The 27,168-nt window shown below is 42.5% G+C and overlaps 1 protein-coding gene across 20 annotated transcripts in view; it reads left to right on the top strand.

The window, feature by feature from the left end:
* syne1b (spectrin repeat containing, nuclear envelope 1b) overlaps positions 1-27,168 on the top strand; it is a 167,890-nt gene that overhangs the window by 85,335 nt on the left and 55,387 nt on the right. For 19 of the 20 annotated variants that reach the window (XM_077539645.1, XM_077539660.1, XM_077539659.1 and 16 more), the window contains 36 exons: positions 170-334; positions 457-813; positions 878-1,014; positions 2,157-2,334; positions 2,729-2,911; positions 2,997-3,140; positions 3,796-3,951; positions 5,191-5,355; positions 5,612-5,784; positions 5,890-6,043; positions 6,991-7,137; positions 7,273-7,437; positions 7,542-7,859; positions 7,926-8,081; positions 8,934-9,104; positions 9,166-9,492; positions 11,611-11,763; positions 11,850-12,017; positions 12,675-12,851; positions 12,926-13,072; positions 13,228-13,353; positions 13,445-13,621; positions 15,541-15,806; positions 16,017-18,180; positions 18,491-18,828; positions 19,519-19,663; positions 19,736-20,223; positions 20,305-20,470; positions 21,088-21,243; positions 22,282-22,434; positions 22,769-22,951; positions 23,025-23,162; positions 24,316-24,501; positions 25,498-25,620; positions 25,727-25,909; positions 26,983-27,126. In XM_077539645.1, the coding sequence (XP_077395771.1) occupies positions 170-334; positions 457-813; positions 878-1,014; positions 2,157-2,334; positions 2,729-2,911; positions 2,997-3,140; positions 3,796-3,951; positions 5,191-5,355; positions 5,612-5,784; positions 5,890-6,043; positions 6,991-7,137; positions 7,273-7,437; positions 7,542-7,859; positions 7,926-8,081; positions 8,934-9,104; positions 9,166-9,492; positions 11,611-11,763; positions 11,850-12,017; positions 12,675-12,851; positions 12,926-13,072; positions 13,228-13,353; positions 13,445-13,621; positions 15,541-15,806; positions 16,017-18,180; positions 18,491-18,828; positions 19,519-19,663; positions 19,736-20,223; positions 20,305-20,470; positions 21,088-21,243; positions 22,282-22,434; positions 22,769-22,951; positions 23,025-23,162; positions 24,316-24,501; positions 25,498-25,620; positions 25,727-25,909; positions 26,983-27,126 (8,877 nt within the window). The remainder of the gene's footprint in view (positions 1-169; positions 335-456; positions 814-877; positions 1,015-2,156; positions 2,335-2,728; positions 2,912-2,996; positions 3,141-3,795; positions 3,952-5,190; positions 5,356-5,611; positions 5,785-5,889; positions 6,044-6,990; positions 7,138-7,272; positions 7,438-7,541; positions 7,860-7,925; positions 8,082-8,933; positions 9,105-9,165; positions 9,493-11,610; positions 11,764-11,849; positions 12,018-12,674; positions 12,852-12,925; positions 13,073-13,227; positions 13,354-13,444; positions 13,622-15,540; positions 15,807-16,016; positions 18,181-18,490; positions 18,829-19,518; positions 19,664-19,735; positions 20,224-20,304; positions 20,471-21,087; positions 21,244-22,281; positions 22,435-22,768; positions 22,952-23,024; positions 23,163-24,315; positions 24,502-25,497; positions 25,621-25,726; positions 25,910-26,982; positions 27,127-27,168) is intronic. The other variant, XM_077539661.1, reaches the window with a different exon arrangement.

Below are 27,168 nucleotides of genomic sequence, written 5' to 3'. Positions count from 1 at the left end.
CAGTAAAACAGCCAGGAGCGAAGTGAAAATGGCTGGGAGTGACTGAGTTAATTGATTGTTGTTATTGGGTTTATGTGACATTGAGTGCCATTGACGGCTATAGACGTCAAAGATCTTCGGCCGGCAGTGAATGAGTTAAAGATGAGATCCATTTGTTCCTACTCCAAAGGGTAAAATCCAGTCCATGCAAAGCATCGTGTCCGAGCATGAGCAGTACCTGGACGCCGTCAGAGACTTCAATGACTGGCTCATCTCCGCCAAGGAGGAACTCCAGCGCTGGTCTGACCTGTCAGGAGACTCGGCCTCCATTAAAAGAAAGCTGGCCAAGGTCCAGGTAAGCGTTACTCACAATCGTTTAGTTTAAAGTAGACCAACAGGTGCTTGTTTATCCGGGAACCTGTACAAACCGTTTTTTTTGTTTTGTTTTTTTGTTTTTTTGTTTTTTTTGTTTCCTAGGAGTTACTGGACTCCAAGCAGCGAGGCCGAGAGAGGCTCAACCGTGTGCAGAGGTGCGGGGCGGCGGCAAGAGACCACACCGGCTCGGGGGGCTACGAGGCCATCGAGCGCGAGGAGGCGGCCCTGCTCTCGAGCTGGGAACAGTGGGAGCGCGCGGCGCTTCAGACCCGGGCCAGTCTGGAGACCGCCCTCTCTCAGATGACCGCCTCCGAGCAGGAGTTCAGCGGTTTGTCAGTGCAGCTGGAGCAGGACATGCAGGACTTGGGGCGTCAGATTCACGACTGGCGTCTTCGACTGGGGCAAGCCGAGGGGAAGGCCGACGGAGAGGAGGCCGTTAAAGGCTGGCAGCTCGCAAAGGTGAGTTTGATGTCTGGGGGCATGTAACAGACGTGGAAATAAAAACACGTCTTTCCCCCTGCAGGACACGTTGGAGGAGCTGGTCAAAGCCGAGCCCGTGTGCGATAGCCTGAAGACACAGCTCAACGATCTGTGTCGCTTCTCCAGAGACATGGCCACACAGTCCGAGAGAGTTTCTGCCCTCATTAAGGAATATAACAGGTACTGAGAGATGCAGAATCGGGCTGGTAATTTCCAACTGAATTTCCATGGGAAATTAAGATATGGAACTTTGGGAATACAGTGGACTCAGCGTTATTTAACTCATTCACTGCCAGCCATTTTCACTGAAGCAGCCCCCTTCGCTCCTGGCTGTTTTACTGGATTTTGACTGATTTTGCAAGGTCCACATTCTGTTCTATTGCTATAAAAACATGGAACCAACCAAAAGAAAGATTAGAGTCTCTTCTTTCATCAGGACAAAAAAGTATATTTGTATCTGTTTCCATTTTGCAGCAATTAGCAATAGAATATAGCTAAGTGTCATGAATAGTCACATTCCTGGTGAAAACTGGCAAAAAGAGCTTGTTGCAACATGGCCCTGGTTGGTGTCTGCTGCCACCTGCTGGCCGTTTTGGTAATAACTACCATTGCTTCAACCGTTCTCTTCAGTTTAGAGGCTGCATCAAAGCTTTCTGTATGCTCTAGCATAAAAAAAATACAAACGTATACATACGTCTTTGGGACACTGGTAATATTTTAAACAGAAGGGATCAGGCTAGAATAACAAAAACTTGGGATTTCCATGAAAAATGTATGAAAGGTTAAGAAAAATCTTCAACGTAGTGACGCTGCAAAAAGTGAACTAGGATATACACTGTTAAAAAAAATACTTGAAAAAAACGAATAAAGTTTTTCACTCAGAAATTCTAAATACATTTTCTAAGGATAGTTTTGAGTACATTTTACCACTTTATTAAAAAAAAAAAAAAAAAAAAAAAAGTTACTCAAGCATTGAGGAACGAACTCATGACCTTCAGCTTGGGAGATACCCGCTCTACCAGCTGAACCATGCCACTCTTGCTGTTTGCCACTGTACTGCATTGCTGGTGTGTCCAAAATAAGACAAAAAAAAAGGTCTCTTGGAGGTACAGTACAAAGATTCCACCTGACACCATAACACACAGCAAGAGTGGCATGGCTCAGGTAGTAGAGTGCCTGTCTCCCAACCTGTGTTGTGGGCTAGTTCATCTACCCTTGAGTAGCTTTTCGTTTTTAAATAAACTTTGCTTAGAATGTCTGAGTGGAAAAACATTACTATTTTTTTTTCAAGTAAATACTTTTTTTTTTTGGTTTGCTCCTAGTTTGAGTCTCCGAGCTGCCAGAGAGTGCCAGAGCAAAGAGAAGTCGCAGGAACAAGCATTCCGCTCGGCCTACAGGGAGTTCCAGCAGTGGCTGGTCAACACCAAGATCAACACGGCCAAATGCTTCGACGCGCCCCAAAATCTCTCTGAGGCCTCATCGAGCTTGCAAAAGATTCAGGTCATTGCTAATTGGGACACAAACTACTGTTGGGTTTTTTTTTTTTGTTTTTTTTTAGGATGAACTTAAAATACACTATAACCTTACAGGTGAACTTAATTTGAGTACATTTTTGAATGAACATTCAACTGTTGAATATTTCAGTAGCCTACTTCATGCACAACTAACGTTACGGTTGGAAATAAACATTCACAATCTAAATAATGTTGGTTGCTAACACTGGAGGCAATGTTCAAAAGCTGACTTCGAAATCCAACACTGGAAGCTAATGTCAGACGCCAACACTGGCGCTAACGTTGGAAGCTAACATTTAACAGTTTAAAGAATGTCAAATTTAATTCATTTGTAAAATTGCCTCATATCCGTAACTTTTTGTAATCATCATCGTCATTAGGAGTTCCTGAGCGACAGAGAGCTGGGTCAGTCCAAGCTCAACGGTGTGGTGGTCACAGGCGAGCTTCTCTCCATGATCGCGGCTAAAGACAAAGCAGAGTCGGTTCGGGCAAAGACCAGTAACGCTCTTGAGGACTGGAAGAACATCATGTCCAACCTTCACAACAGAGAGATCAATCTACAGGTGAGTAAGGATCAGGTTGTCAGCATAGATGCCAAAGAAGTCAACTGACAAGACAAGAGTTGCTGTTTTTTTATTTTTGTTTCAGAACCTGGTGTCGCAGATGAAGGACTTTGAGGCCAGTGCCGAGCCTCTTCAGGAGTGCCTGAATCTCACCGAGATGGCCGTGCAAGAGAGCAGCACTCGGCTCCACGATCTCCCAGCCAAGAAGGCGGAGCTCCACAAACTTCAGGTAGGCACGCTGGGTAATTGTTCACCTCATCTTCAGCCACCATTTATACCACAAGTCAGCATTCCATCCAGAAAATATTTGAGCTAGCTACAGTAGCAATAAAATCTAATGTTGTTCTTCCTTAGTTCTAAGGGTAGCGCTAAAGTTTGAGGTAATGTTAGAAGCTAACATTAGATTGCTAACTTGAGAAGCTAATTCCAATTGGAACCTAACATTGGAGGCAATGTTGGAAACTAATGTTGAAGCTAACATTCGGATGCAAACTTTGGACTTCATTCCAACATGAGAAGCTAACGTCAGAAGCTAACTTTGGTAGCTAATATAAGCGGTAATGTTGAAATAACATTGGGAAGCTAACATTAGCGGTAACCTGGGACGCTAACATGGGAGGAAACGCTGGAAGTTCATTTTGAGGCGAAATTTGGAGCTAAGCTCTGAAGCTAATGTTAGCTTGTTTTGCTCTCACGGCCCACTGCTTCTGTCCAGATCGCTCCACCTGCCTGTCAAACGCTGCCAATACTCTACTCCTAATCTTCACGTTGGTGTTCACTTTCTTTTTACGGCCATGTTTTAAGCCATCTAACCCTGCTTTGGTCATGCTTGTGTTTGCGTCTGCTTGCACGCTTTCTACTGTAACCTGCTTGTGCCCTTTCAGTCTGTGTTGGAGGAGTTAGCCTCCCACCAAGTCCAGCTGAGCAGGCTCAAAGAGAAGGCCCAGCGGCTGTTGGACGAACACGCAGCCGGCAAGGGTTTTGTGCACCGTGTCTCGCAGCTCTCTGCTCAGTTCCTCGCATTAACAAACCTGAGCAAGGTACAGTAACATCTTGCAATTTGTCTCCGGGTGCTGATAAACAGGAGGCAGGGGGCATTAGCGATAAATTCTAAAATTGAATTATTTTAATTTTAATGAACTGTCTTAATTAGCTTATTTTGTTTTATTATTTTTTTTATTTTTTGCATAATTAACCTTTTTTTCAAACAGCTTTTTTATTTTATGGTCAGGAAGGGTTGGCTTGTTTATTATTTTCAGTAGTTTGCTTTTGTTTGTGTAAATGTACGTATAGGTGTAGACATTTGGCATTCAAGTTTTTCAGGTTTATGTGCTTATGTTTATGCATTTCTTACCTGCAGTCATCTATATTATCTGTGATTCACATGCTTAAAAAAAGTGAAATGTATTTCTCCTTATCTTAACTCTGCAATAAATAAATATGGGTAAAAAATAAAATAAAATCTGAACATTATGAGGAAAGAATATTGCAATTTTAAGATGATTCAATTGTAATTTTTTTGTCCCTTTTTTTTTTTTTTTGCAAGGGTAGAAAAAACCTTTAACATCATATATGTCAGAATACTAAGAGGAAAAAAGTCATATTTAAAAAAACAAAAACAAAATAGAAATATGAGAAATATGCGTGAATTTCAAGAGGGAATTTTTTTTTTTCTGAAAGTAACTAATTTACTCCCAAAAATGTAACGTTGTATTTTAAATGTTTTAAGTGTCTCACAAACGTATTTATACGTTTTTTGTTTTTTTTGTTTTTTTTTGTTTTTTTTATGCTAGAGTATACAGAAGGCTTTGATGCAGCCTCTCAAATGCAAAGAACGGTTGAAGAAAGGATATTTATTACACAAACGGCCAGAAAGTGGCAGCAGAACAAAGGAGCTCAACCAGGGCCATGTGGAATAAAAGCTCAATTACGTTCTCACAATTCTAAAAATATTTGTGAATAATGATGAAACTTAGCTATATTCTAATGCTAATTGCTGCAAAACGGAAACAGATAGAAATATACTTTTTTCCTGATGAAAGTAGAGACTTTAAACGTTCATTTGGTAGGTTCCATGTTTTTATAACAATAGAACACAATATTGTGTGAGCCTTGCAAAATCAATCAAAATCCAGTAAAACAGCCGGGAATGGGGATTGCTTCTGCGAAAATGGCTCAGAGTGAATGAGTTAAGAGCAAAGGTTGTGATTTTTACGCAAATCAAGTTTCTCTTTATGTGAGACAATATTTCTTATTTTACAATTATGTTCACCCACCAGGAGAAGGCGTCACGGATTGACCGCATCGTGACCGAGCACCAGCTGTTCAACCACGGGCTGAAGGAGCTGCAGAACTGGGTGGCCGACACCGGCCACATGCTTCAGACTTACTGCGCGCCCACCGCTGACAAAAACGTCCTGGATAGCCGGATGATCAAGCTGGAGGTAGAGCGAGTCAGACGCTGGATGGTTTCATAGACAATTTTTTAATGTTTATAAACAATGGGCACCGGGTAACTTCAGAGTAGCAAAAAGCGTTTGACGACTGATGACTTGAACTGAAATAATTACAATAATGTGTTGTTTTTAACGGTTGTTTAGTAAGATATACTCCAAAATGTTTCGCTATTAATTATAAAAATCATAATTCATTTGAAACTTTTGCTTTCATCATGTGACCCCGTGCGATTGGCTGTTCCAGGCCTTGCTGACTGCTCGCCAGGAGAAGGAGATACAGCTTAAGATGCTGATCACCAGAGGGGAGTCGGTCCAGAGAAACACCTCGGGCGATGGCGTGGCTGTGGTCCAGGAACAAATACGGGAGTTGAAAGATTCCTGGGATGCTCTGCTGTCCGCATCCATTCAGTGCAAAAGGTTAGAAATCTGTAATACATGAGGACAAAGTACAGAAAGCGGACGTATTATTCATCTGCTTTACTAATGTGGTTGTGATTTGGGATTTCTCCTGTGAACCGACAGCCAACTGGAAGCTTCCCTGTCCCAGTGGACCAGTTACCAGGAGGACGTGCATCAGTTTGTGAGCTGGCTGGAGCACGTGGAGGAGAACCTGGACCCGGGTGAAAAACAATGTCCCGAGATGCGAGATAAAACTGCGAATCTCAGCAGGGCCAAGGTGAGACTTTCTCAGGAGCAAATATAGAACCTGACACGTTACTTTTATGATCAATGCCAGTGGTGCTATTTTTCTTTATTTTTGTTTCTTAGGTACTCAGAAAAATAGAAAATTAAAAAACCCATGTATGATACTTTATTTTTCACATTTCATTGTTGAACCTTTACCAAAAATATAAAAAAAAAAAAAAAAAAAAAAAAAAAAACTAAATATAAATGGAAAACCGACCAAAACTGTTGTGCTGTATATTCATAGAAAAAAATAATAATATCGGCAACTGTGATGTTGTTTTCAATTGATGATAAGTGGCAAAATACTAAGGTTAGGGTTGAACGATTTATAAAAATAATCTAATAGTGATTTTTTTTTTTTCCCACTCAATATTGCAGTTGCGATTTAATGTGATAGCAATAAATTAGTCTTTGTTGCCATGATATGTAAACATGTGGATTGTATTTAAATACATAAAAATTTTAAATATAAATTCATCTGTATTATAATGATACGTAAACATGTGGATTGCATTTCAATAAATAAATAAATAAATAATTAAAATATAAATTAATCTGTATTATAATGATCCGTAAACATGTGGATTGCATTTCAATAAATTAGTAAAAAAAATAAAATATACATTTATTTTATGATGATACTTCAACATGTGGATTGCACTTAAATAAAAAAATTAAATATAAATGAAACTGTATTATAATGATACGTAAATATGTGGATTGCACTTATACAAATTAAAATATACTTAAAACAAAACTTTACAGAAAATAAAGCTTACCGACCGCCAGAAGCAGTTTTTTTGTTTTTTTGTTTTGTTCCAGCCTTTGCTATTTAAAACTTACATTCCACTACATTGCAATGTTGATTTTAATGGGACTACTCTTTCAGCCTTATTTACCCCCATGCTGCTAATAACCGAGTTGCTGTTGCTGCAGCTATTGTATGAGGAAGTGCTCAGCCATGACAGCCTGCTGGCCACCATCGTGGCGAAGAGCGCAAGCATCGCCGACGAAAACTATGTGACTCAGCTGGAGCTGCAGGATCTGCAAGAGCGCTACACCGGCATCAAAGACAACGCTATGGTAATGCACAAAATGTTTTCCGTGAACAGAATAATTGCATTACCATTCTTTGGAATGGTTAAAAGTTGATTTGCGACCGAAAGAATTAAAATACGTCGAGCAATACTGGATGGATGCCGTTTGTTTTGACCTCAGGGAGCCGTTGGCAAAGCGGAGGAGCTGGTGAAAGCTCATGAAGAGTACCAACAGGGCCTTCAAGCATTTGAGGACTGGCTGGAACAAGAACAGGAGAAGCTTGGCTGCTACACTCAGCTGGAGGGCGACGTCGATATGCTGGAGGAGACGCTCCAAAAACTGCAGGTAGGAACTTCTTCAAATCTCTTTAGTATATCTTGGAACTGTGACTAGGTACAGAGGTCTTCTTGAATGCAATTTGACATGTTTTTTGTTTTTTTTAACCACAGGAGCTCCAGCTGCACTGCACCGAGGGCCAGGCCCTGCTCAACACCGTGCTGGTCAGCCGAGAGCTGGTCGCTCCCTGGGGGCCGCCGCAGATGGAAGACCGAGTTCTGGAGACGCAGCAGCAAGAGTGGAAGACGTACCAGGCCCGGCTGGCCGACACCAGGGCTCAGCTCAACAGCGCCTTGGCCAAACTCCGACAAATGGAGCAGAAGTTCCAGCGACTGGACAGCTGGCTGAAGGGCATGGAGACCAAAGCGCAACTGCGAGCGCACCGCCGCTCCGACCGCGCCACCAAAGACGCCCAGCTCCAGTTGATAAAGGTCCGTGTTCCCCGTGACTTTGTGCGGCTTGCTCGTGGCATTGCTGATGTTCTTTCCGTCACGCAGACGTGGCAAGAGGAAGTGTTGGTTTATCAAGAGGAGATGGAGGGCCTCAGTGTTTTGGCTCAGCAAGTTCTGGATGAGACCCATATCAGCAGCCGGATCTGTACCAGAGCAACCCAGATTACAGCCCGCTACCACACCTTGCTCCTGCACTTACTGGTAAACGTGGCTTTTTTTGCTTGCATGACCGCATTATACTGCCCCTGGTGGCCAAGGCTGGCACACCAGCAGGAGCATAATCCATCCATCCATTCATTTTCTTGACCGCTAATTCCTCACAAGGGTCGTGGGGGGTGCTGGAGCCTATCTCAGTTGGCTCTGGGCAGCAGGCGGAGTACACCCTGGACTGGTTCAGGAGCATAATAATAATGATAATAATAATAATAATAATAGGGCTGTGCAATTATGTGCAATTAATCGAAATTCACTTTCAATTCTTACACTCCACAATTACAAAGTCAGCATCAACATAAAAAAAAGATTATTAATATTAATTTTGAGATGGTTTAGTTGTTTCAATTTATACATTTGCATCTTTTTTTTTTTATTTATTTTGAAATAAATAATTTCATAAATTTTGTTTAATCCCAAAGGAATTTACATAATTATAGTGTTTCAAAGAATTGTATTTGTCTTAATGTTTTTTTGTTAGTTTTTAACATGGATTTTTAACCTGGATTTACAAACATTTATCCTTGGGTCTAACTTCAGTTCTGTTGGCAGTTTATTCCATTTGTTTGCATCATAACAACTAAATGCTGATGCACCATGTTTGTTTTTAACTCAGCTGACCGCAGAACCCTACTGAGATAAAGTATGATATTATAAAGGCCGTTTTTTTTCTTATTAAAAACAAACAAACATTTTTAATTCTGTTCTACATCGTTCTCAGTTTTTTCAGGTTTTTATCAATTATCTTCCAACATGTATTTCGAATCGAATCTCTGGATTAACTTTATATGTTGAAAATGCCTCAAATAGTACCGTGGCTTTTCTTTCCTGTGCTTGCAGGAGACAATCAAGCAGCTGCAGGAGGAGATGTCCTGCATCGAGGAGGCGCAATGTGTCTTCGGTACTTTCTCGGACTGGCTTCTGGCTGCTCAGAACAGCCTGCACACCTTGGCCTTAAGTGCAGATGTGGTTGATCGCTTCGCCATGGAAAGAAAGATGAAGAAGCTAGAGGTAGCTTGACTTCATTGTTGCGTAAGTCAGTTTGTATAGGCCAGACTGCGTTTGTGCTTAGGCCCTCCAGGCAGACATGGAGCAGGGACACGCCAACCTGAAGACGCTCAGGGAGAAGACGGAGCGAGCGGCCGTCTTCCTGGAGGAAACGGAAGCGGAGCAGCTGAAGGAGGACGTGGACGGCCAATTGGGCCAACTGGAAGAGCTGGTGGTGGCCCTGCGCGCCCAGCAGAACGCTCTGGCGAAGTGCATCTCGCTCTCGAAAGACTTTGTGGAGAAATATAAGGCCCAGGCCCAGTGGGTGCTGGAAACAAAAGGCCTGTTGGCATCCAGCCTGGAGCCCAAAGCCGAGCTTTATCAGAAGAAGGCCCAGCTTGCGAAGTACAAGGTAAAGAACATCACCTCTGTAACTCCTTGCAGGCGGTTGCTGGTTTATGGATGTGCTACTAGTATGTACAGAAGCATAACAATATGTGCTCAAGCAGCTGGGAAGCTGGAGGGGGTTGAATTGGTTCAAGAAGTGTGGAAGGAGAAAGAAATATTTAAAATGTCATGTAATTTGGGAATTTTATGATCAAAATTCTGGGTTCTTATCTTATTGTGATAAGTCTGGATGTTTGTGTCTGCGGCAAATAATAATAATAATAATAATAATAATAATAATAATAGTCAGAATAATAGGGCTGTGCACTTAATCGAAATTCAATTACAATTTCAATTATTACACTCCACAATTACAGTTAGCATTAGGAGTGTGACGATATATCGATATCTTGATACTTTGTCTCCTGATAGATTATCGATACGCCTACGCAAGTATCGCGATATTTGTCATTAATATACAGCCACTGTAACAGCTCCATTGTTGAGTACTTATTGAGAAATTATTTGGCAGGCCAATAGGGGGAGTGCCTCATAAGAGTGGTGGGGAAATGGACGGAAGTCTTCAGGTGAAGAAGACTCATGAGCTTAGTTTTATTATTATATTATTATTATATATTATTATTATTATTTTTATTTTTATTTATTTATATATATATATATATATATATATATATATATATTATATATATTTATACATTATATTATATATTTATATTATATTATGAATTATTATGTTTTATTTATATTCTTTATTTTTTGTTATTTAGCTATTATTATTATTATTATTATTATTATTATCATTATTATCATTATTATTATTATTATTATTATCATAATTATTATTATTATTATTATTATTATTATTATTATTATTATTAATTTATGATTAGTTTTATCGTGGATTTATTACCTGACCAATATTTCGATAATTGCGGTATCGTCATATCGTGAGATAATCGTTATCGTGAGCCTTGTATCGTAGATCGTATCGTATCGTGAGGTTCCCACCCCTAGTTAGCATAATTGGGGAAAAAAAGGTTATTAATACTACTGTAATTTTGAGATGTTTGAGTTGTTTAAATGTATGCATTTGCATCTATTTTTAAATTTAAAATTAACTACCGCTAATTTAATAAATTTAGTTTCATCCAAATGGAGCTTGCATAATTATAGTGTTTCAAAGAATTTTATTTGTCTTAATATTTTTTTACGTTTACACATATTCTTGTTTTGGACCAAACTAAATGATTGTCCTAATTGTGATTTCAATTACAGTGATACCTCAGCTCACGAACATAATTGGTTCCCAGAAAGTGTGTGTAAGGCGAAAAGTTTGTCTTCCGAACATTTATTTCCCATAAGAAACCATTAAAATGAGAATAATCCGTTCCCAGGTCCCTATAAAACACAATTTTCTACTAAATAAGCCTTAAAACTACACAAAAATATACCTTATTTTATGTATAATAAATGTGCTATTGTATTGTAATTAAAGAAATAAACTGTACTGTATAATAAAGTCGTTTTATTTACCTTTGTGATGGTAGTTGATGGCTTGATGGAATGGAGTGGGAGGAGGAGGGAGGGAGGGAGTTACTGTTTGGAAGGAGAGTCACCTTCCATAAGGACTGTAGGTAACTCAACCTCCGGTGTGGCTTCTCTTCTTTGCTTCTTAGAAGGAGACTCTTGGTGGGATCTTTTTCGGTCCCATAATAGCAAAAGTACACTCCATATGGTCCAAAATGTCTATCAAACACAAACCACGTCCGCACTCAAAGAAAGGGGGTGACGAACTGGGACGCCGTGAGCGTGCGTCAGCTTCTCGTGGCGCTGTTCGACCGCGTGGTTTGGTTCGTCAGCAGAGACTATATGCTCGCGAATTTAATGTTCTTGAGGCGAAAAGTTCGTGAGCTTAAGCGTTCATCAGCGGAGGTTTTACTGTATTACCAAACTAAGCATGATTAATATTTTCTTTATAATCGAACAGCACTAAATAATAATAATTACTAAAGAAATTCTAAATGAGCTGAACAATTTGAATTTGGAACGTAACTGCTTTTTAATGTAATGTCTAATTTTGTGAATGAACGTTGTTGATGTAAGCATGTGCTGCGATTTGCAGACAATCCAGCAAGTGGTGCAGTCTCACGACTCGGCTGTGAAATGTGTGCTCGAGAAGGGTGAAGCCCTGCTTGACATGGTCCACGACCCAATCATTGGCGACAACATGAAAACCCTGCAAGCGGATTTCCTGGAGCTCTGCTTGTTAGCCAAAGTACCGATCTCTCGTTAATGTCGCACTGTACAATTGTGCCAAAACACGCGTGACTCTGTCATCTCATCGACGTCGTTTGGTTTCAGACACAGGTCCAAAAGCTGGTGGAGTGGGTGAAGGAGCACGAGGATTACAATAGTGAACTGCAGGAGGTGGAGAAATGGCTCTTGCAGATGTCCGGTCGCCTCGTCACGTCTGAATCCATGCAGACCGGCAGCATGGAGATGGCCACACAACAACTGGCCCGGCACAAGGTGACTACGAAGGTTCAACGCCTCGGGAGATGCTTTTGTTGTCTTTAATTTCTTGTATATCTTAATTCCTGATACAACTAAATGTGGGTCATGTGACCAACAGTCACCAGGCTGATCCTTAAATTAGAAAGGAAATATTTTCCCCAACTATATTTAGGTCCCTCTATTAATAGACAAACTTCATTTAATACATTTTTGGTTTATTCTCATAAATTCACGTTAATTCCCGGAATTTTGCAATTGCATGTCTGACATTTTACTAAGTCAGGGATGATGAGGCCACAAATTTTCATCAGTGCTTCTGGGGTGCCACATCGGACCACACACTTCCTAAGCAGCTATATTACAAAAATGCTATTTTAAATATTGGCATAGTAAGTGCATACAGTGGTACCTCTACATACGAAATTAATTGGTTTTGGAAGAAAGTTCAAAAATCAACGTTTAAGACCCAGTGTAAGCATGCATATTTGTGGCTCCCCCACTTTTCTTTTCTTCATTTCATATTGATTTTTCACATTTTCTCTGGGATTTTTTTCCCTTCTTTTTTTTTTTTAGAGAGCATATTGAATGTTTATCAGAATTTTCTGAAGAATTTTTAGAGCTTAAAAAAAAATATTGAAAAAGCCAGTTGCCGGTCCTGTATTATTTCTTGAGGCCATTATGGAGGACATTGCCGGTTTCGAGGAACGTCTCACCAGCTTGAAGCACAAAGGAGAAGAACTGGTCTCCAGTTGCACTGACCAAGTCCAAGCTAAGATCCGCCAACAAGTCCAGGCTCACCAGCAGGGTGCCAGAGATAGCTACTCCGCCATATGCAGCACGGCTCAACGAGTGAGTATCGCCATACTCCTCCCAGTAGATTTTTTGCTAGTCTCAAGTCTTTCCATCCTGCATTTTGCTGACAGGTGCAACAAAGTCTGGACCGAGAACTCCAGAAACACGTCAACCACCAGGATACCCTCCAGCAGTGCCAGTCATGGCTGGCGGCCGTACAGGACGAACTCCGGCTAAACGACCAGGAACCGTCCGGTTTGCAGGAAGCACTCAAACAGGTAGCGGTGCTTTCATAGCACATATTTTGAATTTTGAGACACAGGTGACCTCAATTATGTGTTTCCCGAGAGACCACTGTATATTTGAAAGATTTTTTGCTTGAACTCGCTCGCTGTGTTATTGCATGGGTTGATTTGCTTCTTGGCGTTTGCAGGTGAAGCATTACAGGGCCCTCCAGGAGCAGGCCAGCACTTACCTTGACCTGGTGTGTTCAGTATGTGACCTGTCCGACGACGCTGTGCGAGTGACGGCGGCTGAGGTCCAGAGGGTCAAAATTACTGTAAGAACAATCAGTTGGCGTGGGTGATATGTTTTAAAATCCACTACAGAGCGAGACGATAAATATACAATTGTATTTTTTATTTTTTTAGATTGAAGAAAGGATGTCAAATGCTCAGGAGCTCTCAGAGGGCTGGAGGGAGATCAAGGAGCAGAAGCAAGATCTGACCGGCCTGTTCCAAGATATGGAGCAGCAACTCCTCAGTCTGTCTAGGAGACCTGCAGAGTTGGAGACCAAAATAGCTCAAAACATGTTGTCCCAAGCCAAGGTAATGCAGTAATGTCCGCCGCAAATGAGCTTACAACAGTTAACTCATTCAAAGCCAAAAACATGTAAATATGTTTTTTTTTTAATGCTTTGTCCTTCACTCCCAAAAATGAATTTATACGTTTTTTATTCTTTTTTTTTTTCTTTTTTTTGCTAGAGCATAAACAAGGCGGCTTTGATGTAGCTTCTGACCTGAGGAGGTCACTTAAAGGAATGGTAGTTATCACAAAAAATGGACAGCAGGTGGCAGCAGAGTATAAGAGATCAGCCAGTGCCATGTTGCAACAAGCTCTTTTTGTCAGTGTTTTCAACAGGTTTGTCAATAATTCTGAAACTTAGCTATATGTTCTAATGCTAATTGTGGCAAAACGGAAACAGATACAAATATACTTTTTTCATGATATAAGAAAACACTCTTAATCTTTCTTTTGGTAGGGCCCATGTTTTTTTTTTTTAATAGCAATAGAACACAATATTCTGTGGGCGTTGCAATATCAATCAAAATCCAGTAAAACAGCCGGGAGTGAAGGGGGTTGCTTCTGTGAAAATGGCGGGCAGTGAAGGGGTTAATATTGGTACCTTGACTTACCTGCGGATTTCGTTCTGTGAGTGTGCTCATAACGTAAAAATTATTTTTCCCCTTAAATGAATGGAAGTGCCATTAATCCGTTACAGCTCCTCCAGCCTGTTATTATGAAGTAATATAGCTCTACCATTTGATTACCATTATCTACTCCGCGAGTTTATAAAAATGAAAAAAAAAAGGAAAATGCAAACACAAAACACAAAACACATGAGATACATTTACTTGCACTGCAAGGTGACCAACATGAACTGGAGATGGTTAGATGTTGTGCAGTTCGCAATTGACAACTCGTGGTTAAGTACCTTAAATGTCCTCATTAGTCAGGCCTGACTGATTAATCAGCCGACCAATTCAATCGGCTTGTACAGGGTGACACTAAAAAAAACGGGAACTTTTTAACAATCCAATAAAACCAAGATTGATGGAAGAAAAATATTTTATTCATAATAATTGAAACCTTAAAACATGCCATTTAACTTATTTGCTCCCAAAAATGTATGAATACGTTATATTTTAAATGTCCCAAAGACGTATTTACACGTTTTTTTTAATCTTTTTTCTTTTTTTTTATATGCTAGAGCATACAGAAGCCTTTGATGCAGCCTCTCAACTGCAAAAAACGGTTGAAGAAATGGTAGTTATTACACAACCGTCCAGCAGGTGGCAGCAGAGTATAAGAGATCAACCAGGGCCATGTTGACAAAAAGCTCAGTTACTCAAAATTCTAAATAGATTTGTGAATAAAGATGAAACTTAGCTATATTCTGTTCTGCAAAACAGAAAAAGATAGAAATATACTTTTTTCCCCGATGAAAAAAAAAGAGACTTTAAACTTTCTTTTGGTAGGTTCCGTGTTTTTATAACAATAGAACACAATATTCTGTGGGCCTTGCAAAATTTGTCAAAATGCAGTAAAATAGTGAAGGGGATTGCTTCTGTGAAAATGGCTGATAGTCAATGAGATAAGAAACAATGTTGGAATTTTCTTTTTTTTTTTTAAATTACGTCCTCCTGTACAAATCCATTGAAATCTGTTGTTGAGATTCCTATTATTGACCGCTACAACATCCGAGATGGGGTAGCTGGAATTTCATCGTTTGATTGTAAATGGCATGTTTTAAGGTTTCAATTACTCTGAATAAAATATTTTTCTTCTATCTTTATTGGCTTTATTGGATTGTTAAAAAGTTAGCTCTTTTAAAATGGGCCATTTTTTGGAGCGGGGGTGTGATTTTTGCTGATTTATTTATTTATTTATTTATTTTTAAACATTACAACATGATGCAATATGTTCATTACAACATAAGACCAAGGATAATGACATTCAATTGCAGGAATGCAGCCAGCAGCTCCAGTCCAAACAAAATATCCTGACCAAAATGACGGAGAAAGTCAGCAGACTGTCTCCGGGCCAGGACTCTCCAGAACATGCAGAGCTGGACCGCCTGAGTCATTCCTGGCTGGAACTTTGCCACCAGGCCAGCAGGCTGCAAATCCAGAGGCAGGACGATCTGCAGAGGTCTAAAGAGTACCACGACTGCATTACTGCAGTGGAGGCACTTTTCGAACAGGTGTCCAAGGAGTGGGACAACCTGGCCCGGTATGTGATAATTTTGTCAAAATTTGTCAAAATTTTCATCATAACTTTCATCACAATTTTTTTTTTCCAGACGAAAATTAAACTAAAACTAAAATAGAAGGCATTCATTGAGACGAAAACGATAACTAAAATTGACTGACGATTTCGTCACTTAATAAAACAAAAATGAAAACAACACAGTTCGCCCCTAAAACTTCTTTTTTGACACAGAACTGATGCCGAAAGTTCCTCTCAGCATTTGGAAGCGTTGCGCAAATTGGCAGTAGACCTGGAAGGACAAAAGGGTAAGTTGGAAGAACTAAAGGACCAGAAGCAAAAAGTCATCCAGTGCTTGAACCTGGACGACAAGGAGCTGGTCAAAGAGCAGATCAGCCACTTCGAACAGCGCTGGTCCCAGATGCAAAACCTCATTGAGAGGAAAATCCAGGACTCCGTGGTCACCCTCGAGGAAATGGGCCAGGTGGAGGCTCGTCTGCGGGAGGCTCGCGATTGGGCCGAGGAGCAGCAGCCCGCCTTGTCCGAGGCTATGAAAATGAGTCCTCCGCCGGAGTTGGCTCAGAGTTTTCTCTTTGACCACCTGAGCGTTTGCAGTGAGTTGGAGGCCAAGCAGCTCCTGCTCGCCCAAGCTATGGCTGACTCTGATAGGGTCCTGGCCCGCCTGGGTCTCAGCGAACGTCAGCGTCTGCAGCGGCTGATTTCCGACACGCGGTCCGAGGTTGAGTCACTGAGCGTCAAAGTGGCGCAGCGCCGGAAACACCTCAGCAAGGCGTTCACCGAGAGGACCCACTTCCTCATGGCCGTCAGCCAGTCGATCTGCTGGGTCCAGCAGAACGAGAAAAAGGCCCAGGCTGAGGAGCATGTCGCCTTGCTGCCCGAGGATCTCGCCAAGCAGGTCCGAAGCTGTCGGAACATCCAAAGCAGTTTGAAAGCTTACCAGAGTGAGTTGACGTCGTTGTGGTCTCAGGGGAGGGACCTGATGAGGGATGCCAATGAGGAAGAGAGGAACGAGATTCTCACAAAGCTGCAAGAGTTGCAGAACACCTTCGACAAAACGCTGCACAGGTGCGGCCAGAAACTGCAGGAACTGGAGAAGGTCTTTGTCTGTAGGAAGTACTTCAAGAATGACCTGGAAAAAATATGCCAGTGGATCAAACAAGCTGACATCATCACATTTCCTGAAATCAATCTCATGGTGGGCGACGCCGAATTGGAGGCGCAGCTCTTCAAATACCAGCAGATAGTCGAGCAGGCGGCGGAGTACGAGAACCTTCTCCTAATTGTGCAAAGAGCAGGCCAGGAGATTTTGCCCACCCTCAACGAAGTGGACCACTGCTACTTGGATGAAAAACTCAACACCCTCCCTCAGCAGTACAACAACATATTAGCCTTAGCCAAAGAGAAGCAGGAGAAAATCCAGCAGGCTATTTTCACCCGGAACGAGTACACCTCTTTCATCGACGTCACGCAGAAAGCTCTGGAGGAGCTCGAGGAGCAGTTCGACCATCTGGGCGCGCAGCACGTCGTCGCCTTGCAAACGGAGGAGGTGCTCAGTCTGCAGGGTGACTACAAAGCCATCCAAGCCGACCTGAGCAACCTGGGCCTCGCCGTCAGCGAGCTCAACCAGAAGAAGGAAGGATTCCGCAGCACCGGGCAGCCGTGGCGCCCCGAGGAAATGACCCAGCTCACCGGCCTCTACAACGGCCTGAAGAGGCTGGTGGAGCAGAAGGTGGAGCATCTGGATGAAACCTTGGAGTCATTCGAGGACCAAAAGGCCATGGCCATGCAAGTGGACTCCGAGTTAAAGGCCACCAAGGAGCAGCTGGTGAAGGTCAACGCCGAGACGCAGTCTGCCGAAGAGAGACTCAAGAACTACCACGCTCTGGCGGGGAGCCTCCAGAGTGCCAACTCGCACCTGTCTCGGCTCGTGGAGCAGATGGGCACCCGCGCCCCGCGTTTGGATCAAACGGTCCACAACGCCTCGAAGGAGCAGGTGGTCCTGTGGCAGGAGGAGCTGCGGTCCCTGCAGGCCGCGGTGGGCGACCTGATCGAGGAGTGCGAAAACCGCTTCGTCCAGAGTAAAGACTTTGAAACGGAGATGCAGAGGACGCTGGCCTGGCTGCAGCAGGTCCGCGACGAGCTGGATTCCGCCGTGACCGTGGACATGCGGGTGGAGAAGGTGCAGGAAGAGATCAGGAAGCAGCAAATCATGCAGGAAGAAGTTCAGTCCAGGTTGAGGATCGTGGCGGCTCTGAGTAGCAGGGAGAAGCACAAGTACACCAGCGCCAACGAGCTGGCACCCACCCACGTGGACGCCAGTCTTGGAGAAATGGCGAAGCTGCAAGCGGATGTCCAGAAACAGCTGAGTTCCAAACAGGTACGACTCATCTTCTGTGTATCCTATTCATGACGTACAGTTGGCGCCTCAGATCGAGAGCTAGGATTAGTGTTAGAATTAGAATTAGGATTATGGTTGGTGTTTAAGATTTTAGGGTTAAAATTTAGCATAGGGATGAGGGTTGGATCAATGTTCAATGTTAAGGGCGAGGATTTAGCATTTAGACTTCATCCAAATCTTTACCTTGGATTAGGGTTTAGGATTGGTGTTTAGTTTTAAGATTTTAAGATTGGGGTTTACGTTTAAAGGGAAGGATTGTTTTTATATCGTGTGCAAAACCCTCGTGAAGGTGACCTTGGAGCAGGCCCTGCTGTTGTGCCAGAAGTACCACTTCCGGATGCAGGCGGCTTGCGAATGGCTGGAGGACGCCGTGTCCTTCCTGCAGCAGGCCGGCCTGGGCGTGGACGTGGAGAACTACGAGGAGTGTCTGAGGCAGCAGGACGGCATCGTGGCCACTGAGCAGGAGTTCCTCATTCACTTGGAGGAGCTGGAGAGCCTCGTGCCCCAGCTGGAGGACCTGGTCAACCCCGTAGCCAAAGGGCAGCTGCGGGTCAGCGTGGAGTCAGCTAAGCAGAGAGGCCTGGAAGTGCGAGATCAGCTGCAGTGTCACCAGGATGTTCTTCACAGGTAGTGGAAGCAAAAAAATAGTCTGAAGTACTTCTAAAATTTGGGGTGCAGGGACTCCTGGGGGTTCTGTGAGAAATAGCTAGGAGGTCAAACAAAATAATTTGTGATAATTATTTGGTTTCATTTTAGAGAAGTGCATACTCATATAGAGGACTTTTATGTCAATAAAATAAAACACATTTCTCCTCCCTAACTTACCTTTGGGCCAGTGAAAACCTCTGATATGATTTGAATGTAGGGATCACCCGATTATCAGTACTTCTGGCACAACAGCAGGTGCCGATATTTGGCATTTTGACAACAGCTGGGAGTGAATCGGATGGCTTCTGTGAAAATGACTGGGAGTGACTCTGAGCTAATAATGTATATCGGTATCCTCCTTGAAAATACCATATCGGTCTATCACTATAATGTATCATCACATAAATCTATCTGACAACTCTGCATGTACGTTTAAAGTAGGCATGTAATTACAGAATAAAGTAAGAATAAAGTCCTATTTTTAAATTATAATTTGGCTTTTCCTCAAAACTTTTTCATTCCTTTAGCATTTAGTAGTGGTATACATGTTAGTTGATAGTTACAATTATGAGGGGGTCCTTGGAAAAAAATCTTCCCCGTAAGGACTCCTCAGACCCAAAAAATTTGAGAAGCCCACTTTAGACTTGCCTGCTGAATGTTTCTTCCCAGCTGCGTGGCTCAGTGGAAGTCGTACCAGGAGGCACGGCAGACCGTCATTGAAATCATGAACGAAGCCGAAAAGAAGCTCACCCAGTTTTCCACCGCAAAGGCAGCAACGAGCCAAGAGGCCGAGGACAAGTTGCACAGTCACCGGGTAGAAAAGACTGCAACAGAACCGAGTTTGTTTTCCCCCACTCACTTCTGACCTTTTTTTTGTTTTTTTCAGACCCTGGTCTCACTTGTCAACGGCTTCCAAGAGAAGCTGAGCGGTCTGGAGGAGCAAGCGGCTCAGCTGGAGCAGGTGGGAAGTGACGCCAGCAAGGCCACCATCAGCCGTTCTATGACCACCGTGTGGCAGCGCTGGACCCGACTCCGCAGCGTGGCCCGGGGCCAGGAGCGGGTTCTGGAGGACACGGCGCAGGAGTGGAGGACTTTCAGGGAGAAGATGACAAAGGTGCGAGCGGTCGCCGACGAACTGCGGGGCCGGGTGCCGGACAGTGCGGCGGAGAAGGCCTCCAAGGCCACCCTGCAGTCTCTGCTGGAGCAACACGACGTGCTGAGCCAAGACTTGGAGAGAGAGCTGTCGTCGCTGACTCTGCTACGCCAGTACGCCCTCAGCCTGCTGCACGACGTGGAGGTGCCCTCACCCACCAGCGAGCAGGAAGAGCTCCCCAGCCTGAAGGAGATCCGGGCGGTGCAGGAGCAGATGGACGGGTAACGCCGCGCGGCCATTTGGTCGTTGTTGATTTCAGCGTGTTTTCGTACACTCGCAACATTTCTTGTGTTTGTGTGCAGCCTCCTGACGCAGTCCAGGACCAAGCGAGCTCAGGCCGCTCAGGAACTGCGGGACCGAGAGGAGGTGGAGCGAGAACTCAGCGTGGTGAAAGCCTGGATCCAGGAGACCAGGGAGCTGCTTTTCAACCCCACGCCTGACATCGACTCTCTGCTTCAAGAACTGGAGGTAGAATGAAAGTGGACTGAGAAAAGAGCCGAGTTCAAATTGGTGTCTTTAGCCTGACATATTTAACTCATTTGCTCTCAAACACGTATAAATAAGTTCTATCTTAAATGTGTTGTGTCCCAAAGACGTATCTATACGTTTTTAATGTTTTATTTCTGCTAGCGCATACAGGAGGCTCTGATGCAGCCTCACAACTGCAGAGAATGGGTGAAAAAAAAGGTAGTAATTACAAAAACGACCAGCAGGTGGCAGCAGAGTATAATAGATCAACCAGGGCCATGGTGAAAACAAGCTGTTTCCCTACAATTCTAAGCAGATTTGTAATAATGAAACTTAGCTATATTCTAATGTTAATTACTGCAAAAGGGCAACAGATAGAAATGTACTTTTTTTCCTGATATAAGAATAGACTAATCTTTCTTTTAGTAGGTTCTATGTTTTTATAGTAATAGAACACAATATTCTGTGGGCCTTGCAAAAATCAGTCAAAATCCAGTAAAACAGCAGGGAAAATGTGAAAATGGGTGGGAGTGAATGAGTTAATCTGCATCTCTGGTGACTATGATGTATTTTGTTTAATATTTTGAAACAAAACCTCATCTACTTGATGGGTGCAGGTGGTCCACGGGGATGTGATCACCTACCGTCAGAACGTGGACAAATTAGCCGAGCAGCAACAGAGCAAGTACCTGGATCTCTACACCATCCTGCCTTCGGAAATTTCTATGCAGTTGGCCGAGGTCTCGTTGGCTTTGGGGGCCATTGAGGATCAGGTGCGCTGCTGCTAATTTTTTTGAAGGTCGATTGTTGTTTCGTCGACCCGGACGAGAGGCAGACGGCCGGACCGAGATTTACGTCCCGGCGGAGGCCGCCTTTGCCCTCCCGCCTGGCCGACGCCCAGGGGAGATATGTCGGGGGGGGGGGGGGGGGGGGGGGGGGGGGCGCTCCGACTGTCCTCTCCAAGAGTGATCGTATATTATGCATCCCGGGTGTTGGAAGGAGAGCTTTCGCTTGTATTCGCTTTAAAGGAGAAGTTCAACAACTCAGAATCTAGAAGAAAAAAGTAACAGAGTGCCGGGCCGAGATTCAAGCTGTAGACAAAAAGATTTATTTGACACGGACATACAAACAAGACATATATTCTGGCCAGAAGGGATCAGAAATCCGTCGGACAACGGGATGCACTGGTTTATATAGCCTGACTAGAATCCACCCCCAAACTTTTTCATTGGGCGTAACATCTTAAGGTAGCTAACGGTATTGGGCCACTACAACATTTGCCCACTCCTACAAATTAGCCTAATTAGTCATATGAATGTCTTTGGCCACTAGAGTGCACTGCAAGATAGGAGTTTAACTTGGTGCAGTACTATTTTGTGACCATTGGGGGCACTGTTACTCCACGTAAACTTGCAACCTTTGGCCTAATTTAAAGCTGACCTCTGCATGAACTTCATGGTTACGCAAGCTCATGTGTACCTTCCTGCTCATAAATCTTGTGGACAAGACATTTTTATGGCCTGCACCTGGCCTTGGCTCACTCACTCACGTGTAGCACGTGTAGCTCACGTGTTCGGAAAACCCCTATCTCACAGGATGCCTTCAAGGCCAGCCAGAGCACACGTGATCGGAAAACCCCTACATATGTCTGCTGGGTCAGAAGAAAGGAAAATGTGTCAGAGCAGGTTTGGGTCAAACCAGGTGGCCTTTTACAGGGATGGGGCATGAATCTACATAGATAACTAAAATTATATACGTCACGATGATGAACTTTGAAGTATTTTTTCATGCGCCGCCTTGGTGCGTTTCAGGTTCTTTCCAAAGAGAGAGACATCCAGAAAACCAGAGAAATCAAAGAGGAGTTCAGTTCTAGAATCCACGAGGTCTCAGAGAAACTAAAAGCCATCACTGCCAAATTCAAGGACAAATCTCCAGAAGTTGACCAAGCCAAAGAAGAAGTCAAGGTATTTGACCGAGTACCAGTACTAATTTTGTCTGTCATTTTAAAATTTTGTCTCAGTTTTAGTCCAGTTTCAGTCATGCTTGCTAGTTTTTATCACAGTTCACAGTCACAGTCATTTTTTTTGGTACATAATAAATATCGCAATAATATCGATATCGCTATATTCAGCAACAATATCGCATATCTCATATCGCATGATTTTCCAATATCGTGCAGCCCTACTACCGAGTACTTTTACACGGTGTCTTTATCATGCCGTTTTCGGTCTGGAATGGATCAACCGCGATAAGGAGGGTTGGCTGTGAGTTTTGTCTGTTTTTTCTTCATGCGTCAAGAGTCTAGTCGAGGACTTGGACTGCTGTGGTCGGACTCTCTCCGAGCTGGACGCGGCCGTGCAGGAGTTCGGCCGCCGTAACCCCCTGCTGGCCAAGCAGCTAAGCGACGCCATCGGGAAGCTTTCGGAGATGCACCATCACACCGCACGGCTAGCCGACTGCCGCAACAACTGGCTCAAAAAGGTCGTGAACCCTTAAATGGTTAATTGCACGTCCATGTTCATTAGATCTTCACCTATTTGATTTGCATGCGCAGGCCGTTTGTTATTTGGACGAATACCACGAGATGCTGGACTTCATCGTGAGGTGGTCGGAGAAAGCCAAGAGCCTAGTGAGGGCCAACGTCATCTGGAACTCGTCGGTTCACCTGCAAGAGCAGATACGCATGTACCAGGTGGGTGGCAGGCGGGGATTCTTTAACTCATCCACTCCCAGCCATTTTCACTGAAGCAACCCCCTTTGTTCCCAGCTATTTTACTATATTTTGACCGATTTTGCAAGGCCCACAGAATATTGTGCTCTATTGCTATAAAAACAAGGAGCCTACCAAAAGAAAGATTAAAATCTCTTCTTTCATCAGGGAAGAAAATATATATTTTTGTATCTGTTTCTGTTTTTCAGCAATTAGCATGAGAATATAGTTAAGTTTCATCATTATTTACATTCCTGGTGAAAACACTGGGAAAAAGAGCTTGTTGCAACATGGCCGTGGCTGATCTCTTATACTCTGCTGCCACCTGCTGGCCGTTTTTTTATAATAATTACCATTGCTTTAAGCGACCTCTCCAGGTCAGAAGCTTGCATAAAATACATTTTTGGGAGTGAAGTATAAAATATTAAAAAATAAGTTTTTGTGTTTGAATGAGTTAAGGCCAAAAAAAGTCATGTTTACCAGTAAGTGCAGGAGCAAAGCGTGGTAGCGGCGGGCTGTAATCTGGGTTGCTCTGGTACAGATCCGGGTGCAATATAGCTAAGTTTCATTATTCACAAATCTATTTAGAATTGTGAGTAATTGAGCTTTTTTTCCCTAACATGGCCCTCGTTGATCTCTGCTGCCTCCTGCTGGCCGTTTGTTTAATAACTACCATTTTTTTCAACCGTTCATTGCAGTTAAGAGGCTGCATCAAAGCCTTCTGTATGCTCTAGCATTAAAAATAAATAAATAAATAAAAAAAACTAAACCAAAAAAAAACATAAATACGTCTGTGGGACACTTAAAACATTTAAAATTGAACGTATTTATACGTTTTTGGGAGGAAATGAGTTCAGATTCCTGTATAAAAATCCACGAGTAACAGAATAAACCATTTAAAAATGTTTCCATTTCACATGAAACCTCATCTACCTGAGGTTCAAAACCTTGAGCTCCAAAGTTTGGTAATGCTATTTTTGGATGATCTTTCCTCAACTTCTGCACGGGTCTATTTTTCAAGCTCCATTACAAAACCCAACACCAACCCCATTCATGGTCTTGCTGGGGTCGACAACATGACGCAGGCAGGATTCTCATCCTTCACCCGCAAACACTGTTGTGATCTCCTCGCCAGGCGGTTCTGCGAGAGTCCTGCGACCTTCACGGGGACATGGAGTCCATGGCGGAGAAAGTGGAGCTCCTGTCCGAGGTCTTGCATGTGGAGTCCATGAGCCAGCAGGTGTGCGAACTCAGCCGACACACTGAGGAGCTCCAGCAGAGCATCAAGACGCGGCTGCAAAGTTTGGAGGATGCAGAGAAGGTGCGCAAGTCTCAGTCCCTTGCTCTCTTCGACACGTTGTACAATTTAAGGAATCACACAACCATTAATGTCTAAACAACTTGCAACAAAAGTGAGTACACCCCCAAGTGAAAATGTCCACATTAGGCCCCATTAACCATTTTCGCGCCTCTGTGTCATGTGACTTATTAGGGAGCGGGTCTGTTAAATTTGATGTTATAGCTCGCCCACTCCCTCATAGTGGTTACTGGAAGGTCAATATGGCACCACATGGCAAAGAACTTCCTAAGAATCTAAAAATAAGAATCATTACTCTACATGAAGACATTCTAGGCCAGGTGTCACCAACGTGGTGCCCACAGGCACCAGTTAGCCCCAAGGACCACTTGAGTAGCCCGCGGGTCTTTTCTAAAAATAGGTCACCAGTAATAATAAAATATAATACTAAAATAAAATACTAAATAAAATACTACCTGGTAAATAAAAAGTCTAAGAAAAATAGTGGCATGCACTTTTTACTATTCTAAAAAATACAAACTTAAATACAAAATAATAAAAATAATATAATAAAATAAAATACTAAATTAAAAAAAATAATAAAAATTGTGCCATTTTTTTTTTACTATTCTAAAAAAAAATAATAATTCCGCTTGCCAGTAAGCTGCATCACGCCTTGCTATGCTTTTTTAATCATATTTGCATTGTTGTAAATTTTATAATGACAATTTGAAAAAAAAATAGTATCGGTCAAAGGTATTGTAGCATATGTCCAAATCATAATGTTTGTAGAGAAAAGCTAGCGAGGCAAAAAGACAATGAGGAGATGATTTAGCCCCAAATTTGAGCAAATTTGTTACTTAACAAGTGAGTATGTAAACACAATCCAAATTAAATTAAGATTTTAAGCCAATACAAATTAGAAAAATAACATTAATTATTCAATAAATTTGAATTAATAAATACAATCGATAATTCCTCCAACCCTAATGAGATTAATGGAATTCACCATGTCCTCAGAGTATGGAAGCGCTGGAATGTGAGGTGAAGGCATTACACGTCGCTTTGGAGCAAGTCCAATCCACGCTAACATCACCTGAGCTGGCACGCCAAAGCCTCAAAGAACAGCTGCTTCAGAGACAGGTAAAGACCTTCACCTTTTTCACTTTTTCTTTATGTTAAAGTCTTATTCCCGAAATTCAACACACCCCTTCCCTGGATTTTTTTTTTCTTTTCTTTTTTTTGTCAGCGTTTGATGGCAGACATGGAGAGTTTGAAGCAGCAGGTGCAGGCGGTGCAGCTGTGCCAGAGCGCTCTGCGGGTGCCCGAAGAGGTGATGCCCAACCTGGCCATCTGTCGCACGGCGCTGCGGCTGCAGCAAGACGCCAGCCACTTGCAGCACGTGGCCATCCAGCAGTGCAACATCCTTCAGGTTCCAGCAACTTGTCACAACATCATGATTTGAACATTTTAAATGAACTCGTGTCAACAATAAAACAACAACCGACATGTAAAAAAAAAAAATATATATTCTTCAAAGAGCAGCGTTGAGGAGGAATTAAAGACATACTTGACTCATTGAGCCATTTTCAGCAGTAAAAAGTTAATATTTTGTCCAGAACGAACTTGATAACTTGATTATTTTTCATGTACAATTAAAACCTTTAAAAAGTCATTTTTCTACTTGCTGTCGACTGATGATGACATCACCTGTGCTGAGGAAGTAGGTAACGACCAATCATGGCTCAGTTTACTGACAAAACCTAGAAAACAGGTGAACCATGATTGGTCATTAGCTACTTTCTCAGCACGGGTGATATCCTCTTCAGTCGACATCATGTAGAAAAATTACTTTTTAAAAGCTATTAATTGTACATAACAAATAATGAAGTTATCAAATTCATTCTAGACAAAACCTTAACTTTTCACAGCTGAAAATTGTTCAATGAGTTAAGTGTCCCTTTAAAAGAACACTAACTCAAATCTAAACAGATTAAAAGAAAAAAGAAAAAAAAGGAGAGAGAGAGCATATAATGTGAAAATTAAATGCAAAATAAAGAAATCACGACCGAAACAACAATTTTGTTTTTGTAGCTTTTAGCCGTTTATTTTTTCTATTACTGACTTATGAATAGCATTTTTTCCCAGGACGTCATAAGGCAGTGATATCAAACTTTTTTCTTTCTTTTTTTTTTTTTTTTTTTTTTTTTTTTTAGGGACCACATTGTAGTTATGGTTTCCCTTTAAGGCCCTTTTAGAACTGTAAAAAAAATACCTTATTGTTCACAACAAAATGATTTAAAAATAGTGGCAAACAAATATTTGATTTTATTTTATATTACAATTATTGTCCCTAACAGGAAGTGGTGAATAAAAAGTGCAATGCTAGTCATATAACAGTTTTCATGCAATCAGATATTAGGCTGAGGTGGCCACCTCCAAATGATGATATATGCAGGAAAAATATCCCGAATACTCACTCAATTTGCGATTCAAACTCTGCAGGAGGCAGTGGTGCAGTACGAGCAGTATGAACAGGAAGTGAGGGAGCTGCAGGGCTTGATCGAGGAAGCGCACCGCGTCATCCAGGACCGTCCCATCACCACCAGCAACATCCAGGAGCTGCAAGCGCAGATACTTCACCACGAAGTGATTTGACTGCTATAATTTCAAATGAGGTTGGACTGAACT

The sequence above is a fragment of the Festucalex cinctus genome, chromosome 12 (genome assembly GCF_051991245.1).
Source record: "Festucalex cinctus isolate MCC-2025b chromosome 12, RoL_Fcin_1.0, whole genome shotgun sequence".
In the NCBI taxonomy this organism is placed as follows: domain Eukaryota; kingdom Metazoa; phylum Chordata; class Actinopteri; order Syngnathiformes; family Syngnathidae; genus Festucalex; species Festucalex cinctus.
Note: the sequence above shows the minus strand (reverse complement) of the source record. Positions and strands in the feature narration are given on the sequence as shown.